Here is an 8,287-nt window from a genome sequence, read left to right as displayed (position 1 = left end):
CGTTAATATCTACCAGCTGCAGATGCTGTCTGTCATGATCATACAGAGTTATGTCAAGCTAGTTGTTTGTCCTTTGTAGCTATGTGAAGTTCTTATACAACACCATCAGCTGTCCTGATAAAGTTGATTTTTCCATTTACAAATCAACCTACAATGTTAACTTTACCAACGGCTGCTGTCCAGATGAAGCTGACTTGTATGCCTCAGAATATAACATTAGCTATAACTGCTGCTGCTGTCCTGATCAAGTTGATTTGTTATGTATATACCTTATAATAAAACACTATAAATACCTGCTGCTCCTGCTGCTGTACATTTAAAGGTGACTTGTAGCCCTCAGAATACTATAGCTCTACCTGCTGCTGTCTTGATCAAGTTGATTTGTTATGTATATGCCTCATAATACAACACTACCTGCTGCTGCTGTCATGAAAAAACGTATTTATGTGTAGGCCTTATACTACACTATTAAGATGTACTTACTGCTGTTGTCTGTCCGAACCCTGCTGACTTTCAACGTGGACTAAAGGCTCCTTTACTGATAAGTCTGCAGTTAAAATTATACAAAAACATAACCTTATAGAAAAAAAAAAGTATGGAATCAATATAACTTAAGAAAACTTTTTTAATAACAAAAAAATTAGAATAAAATTAAGGGAACTTTTGCAGTTCTTCCTGCAGGCTTGCGAGCTCCTTCAGGTCCTCCCCATATTGGCATTCAAATTCCTGCAGCATTCTTTGGGATTTTTGAATGAGGGCTCTTAATTGCCTGATTTTCCCATGCCTCTTTTGCATTAGAGCAATTTTAGCAGAAATTTTCTTGATTACTGTTATGAAAACACAAGAGATAAATATATCAATTAACAATAAGTCATTTATTGAATTTTGTGTGGTATGTAGTTAAGTGCAGAGAATTTGAGTGTCATTTTTAAAGTATACCATAATAAATGTAGTTCTATATTAGATTATTTAGTGACATTTTAGTAGTTTTAAAGAAAATTTGTTGTGTTATATAATGTTAGTTTATGTAGATTAAAGAGTTATTGTGCATGTCTGTTGTTTGATATTACTGTGGTTTTTGTTGTCCCATTATTATTGTTAATTTTATGATCTTCATCACCTGCTATATAATTGTAGGGTGCAGTGTTTCATGACTTTCAAAATTGCTCCGTACTATTTTTGTGCCAAATATAAAATATTTGCCCTGGGGACAAAATTGCTCATTAACCGTGGTCTAATAGCCGATCTACTAGTCCAGAGCAGCTAGCCAATTATATAAAATAAGGCCTTTTCAGGTATTTGTCAAACACCTGCTGTCTAGATCTCTCCTATTGGACGTATTTCAAAGACATAAGCATTGCTGCTACGTAGCTGAAGGGGGGGGGGGGGTAAGTAGGTGTCATGTGGAGGTGACAAATGCTAAAAAAGACTGTACGACAGCACCTGTTGCCTTAGAGGTGAAGCAGGGGACACCAGTGTTTTGTTCCCCTGCAAGCGCTGATATTGGCTGTTACAACTCTACAGCCAATTAAATAAATTCACATATGTGGTGGTGTTCAGGTGAATTATATGCTAAAAGTGGAACTGCACTGGGGTGCATTTAGTCCTGTAACAAAAAAATGTGTGTAAATTCATATTTTTTTTTTTTTGTCAATTTGAACGGTTTTTTCTAGAAGACAATCGTTGGCTCATTATGTAAAATTGCGGATTGATCTAATTGCTTAGCATATTCATTGAGGGGTGTAGTTTGCCTAATTAAATAACTTTTTTTTGTTTTCAACTCTAGGGTCACATAAGGGCGTCTTCTCTTAACATGCGACATAGCTTCCAATTACCATTAATTTAAATCCTTTAGCCTAAAGCCATATTGTGCTCCTTGCAGTCTGAAGCCTGCTGTGCGACCAAAGTTAAGGGTTTTGTGCACAACTGTTTGTAAATATACATATTGTTTGTAATACGTTTAAGATTTTTTTATGATTTAAACACTACAATGTTTTCAAATAAAATAGTTCGTAATTTATAATTTGTTCAAATTATTTTAATTTTTTTAACATTTTAATAGATTACCGTTGGACAATTAAATCGTTAACAGACTTTATAGGATAAATTTGGATTAAATAGAGGGTGTGTGGTTTCTGAAATGGGGTTATTTATTTGTCGCTGACACTATGTAGGCCTCAAAAAGTGACTGCATAACCAAACTGTTATTGTTAATTATATTTCTGTTAATAAATTATATAAACATGATATAGGCATATGGCGATTGTAAACTTATACATTTATTTAATCTCTATTAATCTATATTGTAGTATCATTTGAAATTTTTATTTTGATTATATCATTTTATTTCTAATATTTTTTTAGATTAGTTACTTCGTTAACAAAGATGCCATTAAAATTTTGACTATGTTTTACCACTGTCATGAAGTACAATGTGTAACGATAAGATAGAACTATGCCCGTGAACAGTAAACTCGTTTTAAAGTTATTAGCACAAACATAGATACCGTTTACCATTTAAGAAAAATGTTTAATTAGCGTTAAAGTAGAAATGGGCATTGGGTATTGAGGGTTAATGTTTCTAAATATGTGATGTATACATAATTACAATGATGTGTGCACATATTTACCCTCCTGGTGCGGGGTGGTAACCAGCGCCTGATCCTCTTCCTCAGGAGCTGGGGTGGTGGTATCCTCCTCAGCAGGAGCTGGGCCAGACGTTTTTGGCCCTTGAGAGGGTCCGGGCTCGTCAGACACCTCCACAACAATCCCCACATCAGGTGGGTTGGTGGCACCTCGAGGACTGTGGGAGGGGCCCGCCTGCTCATCCTCCTCTGTGGAGACCTCCACTACATCCAAATCCGCCGTGGTTAGACGGCGGCGGACCGTTGGCGCTGGAAGCCCTGAAATCACACAACATTTGGATTTAGGCTCAATTTAAACGTCCGGAATGTCTTTTTCATATCCACCCACACAAAAAAAAAAAAAAAAAAAAAAAGGACACCGGCAATGTGCGTGACGCATTTAAGACCGCACGTCAATGTCAATAATATAATATGACTATTCTTGGCCTCAATTGAGGACAATAATACAAGGATTATTAATAAATATCATCAGAAATACAGCAAAAAGTATTTGTTAGAAGGTGTAAATATTATATTTAATGTTCATGTTATAAGATCGGATTGTATTGCGATTGTATGTGGGGTCTGATCAATCGGATATTGGCCAGCTGAGCTGATATGTACCTGTCTAGGGTACTTATTACAACAATGATGAATATCTAATCAGACATCATAAAAGACGAAGTTATATTTAGTGCAAAAAGAACTGAAATGTGGACCCAGAAGTGCGGGTCCGCTTTTCTGGAGACGGGACGCACATCGTGCGGCCCCCTTAGAGATGAATGGGTCCTCAAGTCAGTTCAGAAAAATAAATTATGAAATTGAGCACTTGTGAATCGGGTCTTGGCTGTCATTCACGTAGCGGATGTCACGCACGGCATCTGCTCGTGTGAAACAGCCCTAATACAGATTGATGATTGCTGTTTATCTAGATATACACACACACACATACACTACGTGCAGAATTATTAGGCAAATGAGTATTTTGACCACATCATCCTCTTTATGCATGTTGTCTTACTCCAAGCTGTATAGGCTCGAAAGCCTACTACCAATTAAGCATATTAGGTGATGTGCATCTCTGTAATGAGAAGGGGTGTGGTCTAATGACATCAACACCCTATATCAGGTGTGCATAATTATTAGGCAACTTCCTTTCCTTTGGCAAAATGGGTCAAAAGAAGGACTTGACAGGCTCAGAAAAGTCAAAAATAGTGAGATATCTTGCAGAGGGATGCAGCACTCTTAAAATTGCAAAGCTTCTGAAGCGTGATCATCGAACAATCAAGCGTTTCATTCAAAATAGTCAACAGGGTCGCAAGAAGCGTGCGGAAAAACCAAGGCGCAAAATAACTGCCCATGAACTGAGAAAAGTCAAGCGTGCAGCTGCCAAGATGCCACTTGCCACCAGTTTGGCCATATTTCAGAGCTGCAACATCACTGGAGTGCCCAAAAGCACAAGGTGTGCAATACTCAGAGACATGGCCAAGGTAAGAAAGACTGAAATACCAACGCCACTGAACAAGACACACAAGCTGAAACGTCAAGACTGGGCCAAGAAATATCTCAAGACTGATTTTTCTAAGGTTTTATGGACTGATGAAATGAGAGTGAGTCTTGATGGGCCAGATGGATGGGCCCGTGGCTGGATTGGTAAAGGGCAGAGAGCTCCAGTCCGACTCAGACGCCAGCAAGGTGGAGGTGGAGTACTGGTATCATCAAAGATGAGCTTGTGGGGCCTTTTCGGGTTGAGGATGGAGTCAAGCTCAACTCCCAGTCCTACTGCCAGTTTCTGGAAGACACCTTCTTCAAGCAGTGGTACAGGAAGAAGTCTGCATCCTTCAAGAAAAACATGATTTTCATGCAGGACAATGCTCCATCACACGCGTCCAAGTACTCCACAGCGTGGCTGGCAAGAAAGGGTATAAAAGAAGAAAATCTAATGACATGGCCTCCTTGTTCACCTGATCTGAACCCCATTGAGAACCTGTGGTCCATCATCAAATGTGAGATTTACAAGGAGGGAAAACAGTACACCTCTCTGAACAGTGTCTGGGAGGCTGTGGTTGCTGCTGCACGCAATGTGGATGGTGAACAGATCAAAACACTGACAGAATCCATGGATGGCGGCTTCTGAGTGTCCTTGCAAAGAAAGGTGGCTATATTGGTCACTGATTTGTTTTTGTTTTGTTTTTGAATGTCAGAAATGTATATTTGTGAATGTTGAGATGTTATATTGGTTTCACTGGTAAAAATAAATAATTGAAATGGGTATATATTTGTTTTTTGTTAAGTTGCCTAATAATTATGCACAGTAATAGTCACCTGCACACACAGATATCCCCCTAAAATAGCTAAAACTAAAAGCAAACTAAAAACTACTTCCAAAAATATTCAGCTTTGATATTAATGAGTTTTTGGGGTTCATTGAGAACATGGTTGTTGTTCAATAATAAAATTAATCCTCAAAAATACAACTTGCCTAATAATTCTGCACTCCCTGTATATTTATTATTATGTGTGTGTGTGTGTGTGTGCAAAGTACAAAATCAGCCGGTTACATCATACATCACTACCGCACTGTGTGGATAAATATATATATATATATATATATATTTATTATATATATACACACACACACAGCGAGATAGAGATATATGAGGTAAAGGGATGATTTGCTATGTTTCACAACAGGTAAAAATAAGTAATAATTTGTAACGGGTGATAAAAAAATAAAAAAAAGTACCAGGGCAGACTCTCTGACTGTGCTCTTTGACCCAGTCCGGGTGCCTCCTTTTCAGGTCAGACCATTTTTTTACTAATTTGAATTTCGTCGTGGGTCCGCCCAAATTTTTTTTGTAAGGCCTTGACGACCCCCACGACAATCGCCCTCTTCTCGGCCTGCTTCCGGGTCCGGTCATAACCCTTCTTCAACATGCGCTGCAGGATAAAGATGCAAACATGTATTACAAAATTTAGGAAATACAAGGATTATTAATAGATATCATCCAAAACACAGCAAAAAGTATTTGTTAGAAGGTGGAAATATTATATTTAATGTTCACGTTATAAGATCGGATTGTATTGCGATTAAATGTGGGTGGGGTATGAGCAATGTGATATTGGCCAGCTGAGCTGATATGTACCTGTCTAGTGAAGCGACGGTACGATATGGGGTGCACCCTGGGTAACGCTAAATGAACCAGCAAATAATGGCAGGAAGAAATTTGTAATTTTTCTCCAGACCAATAAGACATGAGGCCAGATTTATCATTAGCTCAAGTCAGAATAATGGAGTGAAAAAGTCGCAAGAAAATGAGCAAACGCTAAAACTGCGCACAAATTTGCGAGTTTCTCCTGCTCTGCACTATGCTCGCCAGTTTTATGAAAGTGGACGTGTTTTCTTATGTAGATGAATCTCTAGACACATTTACTATTGGAACAATTTAAAAAGTTGCAAAAAAAAAAAAAAATGCGCTAGTTCACTCCAGTGAGGACCATGCTTATCTTAGGGCTCTTTCACATCTGCGTTATTGTCTTCCGGCATAGAGTTCCGTCGTCGGGGCTCTATGCCGGAAGAATACTGATCAGGATTTTCCTAATGCATTCTGAATGGACAGTCCGTCCTTCAGGATGCATCAGGATGTCTTCAGTTCCGGAACGGAACGTTTTTTGGCCGGAGAAAATACTGCAGCATGCTGCGCTTTTTGCTCCGGCCAAAAATCCTGAAGACTTGCCGCAAGGCCGGATCCGGAATTAATGCCCATTGAAAGGCATTGATCCGGATCCGGCCTTAAGCTAAACGTCGTTTTGGCGCATTGCCGGATCCGACGTTTAGCTTTTTCTCAATGGTTACCATAGCTGCCGGGACGCTAAAGTCCTGGCAGCCATGGTAAAGTGTAGCGGGGAGCGGGGGAGCAGTATACTTACCATCCGTACGGCTCCCGGGGCGCTCCAGAGTGACGTCAGGGCGACCCAGGCGCATGGATGACGTGATCGCATGGGGCGCTCTGACGTCATTCTGGAGCGCCCGGGGAGCCGTACGGACTGTAAGTATACCGCTCCCCCGCTCCCCGCTACTACTATGGCAACCAGGACTTTAATAGCGTCCGGGCTGCCATAGTAACACTGAAAGCATTTTGAAGACGGATCCGTCTTCAAATGCTTTCAGTACACTTGCGTTTTTCCGGATCCGGCGTGTAATTGCGGCAAGTGGAGTACACGCCGGATCCAGACAACGCAAGTGTGAAAGAGGCCTTATGAGAGTTTTTAATAGAACATGCGACTTTTTCGTAAGGACGTGCAAACTTTGTAAAGCTGCTTACTGACGGATAAACTGCTACCGTAAAAAGGGATGATCATAAATCTGGCACTATGTGTTTGTGTGTGGTATGCAGTGTGTGGCAGGAAAATGTATATGCAATGTGCATGATATTTCTTTGCTGTCCATACATACATACTTCTTACAAAGTGCTGTGATGTCAAAACAATACTTATTACAATAATGATGATTATCTAATCAGACATGATTAAAAATAAAGTTATATTTAGTGCGCGTATATATGCGCATAACTGCGCATGCGCGAATATGTAAACATACTATTGCTTAATAATTACTATACTATACAGATATGGTGCGAACATGCATTCAAAATGTTATGACATGAAGTGTTGTACTTACGGTTAGCAGCAGTTTATCCTCTTCGTCAAGGAATCTTGTGCCCACCATTTTCTCTTGTGAGGAGTTGAAGATTCACTTTTAAAATGGAGTTGACGTACTCGCGATAAACCACGCCTATGATGCGCGCGCAGGTGCGCGCGTGCGCACACAATCTCAACACACTGACTTAGGTGGTCTATGTAGCGAATAAACGAATAGAGAGAATAAGCGAATATATCGAATAGGCAAATTATCTAACAGGCAGCGGTTGGGCGAATATTTGAAAAATGCTATTGATTGACCCTGACGTACTCGCGATAAACCACGCCTATAATGCGCGCGCACGTGCGCGCGAACAATCTCATCACACTTCATATTTTAGGTGGTTATGTAGCGAATAAACGAATATAGCGAATAGGCGAATTATCTAACAGCCAGCTAATAGGCGAATTTTTGAAAAATGCTATTAACCCTAGTTAGTTAAAATATACCATCGGAACTGAGTTTTCACTAACGTACGGAAAACTTAGATCCGATCGTATATTTTGACAACACAGTGAAGTGATGCTTGTCGGGTTAGGCTAGGTCTACACGACGACATTTGTTGCGCGACAAAAAGTTGCGCGACAGATAGGGCACGACATTTGTCGCACGACATTTTGTTGCACTAATGTCGCGCGACAATTGTTATAATGGCAGTCTATGGTGTCGCACTGCAACATGCGACATGCTGCGACTGCGACGCGACAGTCGCTGAAAATCCATTTGCGATGGATTTTTCTGCGACTGTCGCGTCGCAGTCGCAGCATGTCGCATGTTGCAGTGCGACACCATAGACTGCCATTATAAAAATTGTCGCGCGACATTAGTGCAACAAAATGTCGCGCGACAAATGTCGTCGTGTAGACCTAGCCTTAGAGTTAAAATGTAACTTCGAATTATCGCATATGCGAAATAATAACGAATTCGAATATTCGCGAATATTTTACGAATATTCTTTCGA

At 40.0% G+C, this 8,287-nt stretch overlaps 1 protein-coding gene across 1 annotated transcript; it reads right to left on the bottom strand.

Annotated features, from left to right (window-relative positions):
* Positions 1–616: 616 nt before the first annotated feature.
* Positions 617–5,834, bottom strand: LOC122935415. The gene is made up of 3 exons (XM_044291187.1): positions 5,371–5,834; positions 2,631–2,903; positions 617–827 (listed from the first exon to the last, which is right to left on the bottom strand). The coding sequence occupies exons 1-3, from the start codon at positions 5,543–5,545 to the stop codon at positions 652–654; spliced, it is 624 nt and encodes a 207-aa protein (XP_044147122.1). The 5' UTR covers positions 5,546–5,834; the 3' UTR covers positions 617–651.
* Positions 5,835–8,287: the final 2,453 nt, after the last annotated feature.

The sequence above is a fragment of the Bufo gargarizans genome, chromosome 1 (assembly GCF_014858855.1).
Source record: "Bufo gargarizans isolate SCDJY-AF-19 chromosome 1, ASM1485885v1, whole genome shotgun sequence".
NCBI lineage: Eukaryota > Metazoa > Chordata > Amphibia > Anura > Bufonidae > Bufo > Bufo gargarizans.
The sequence above is the reverse complement of the archived record's forward strand: the minus strand, read 5'-3'. Positions and strand labels throughout refer to the sequence as shown.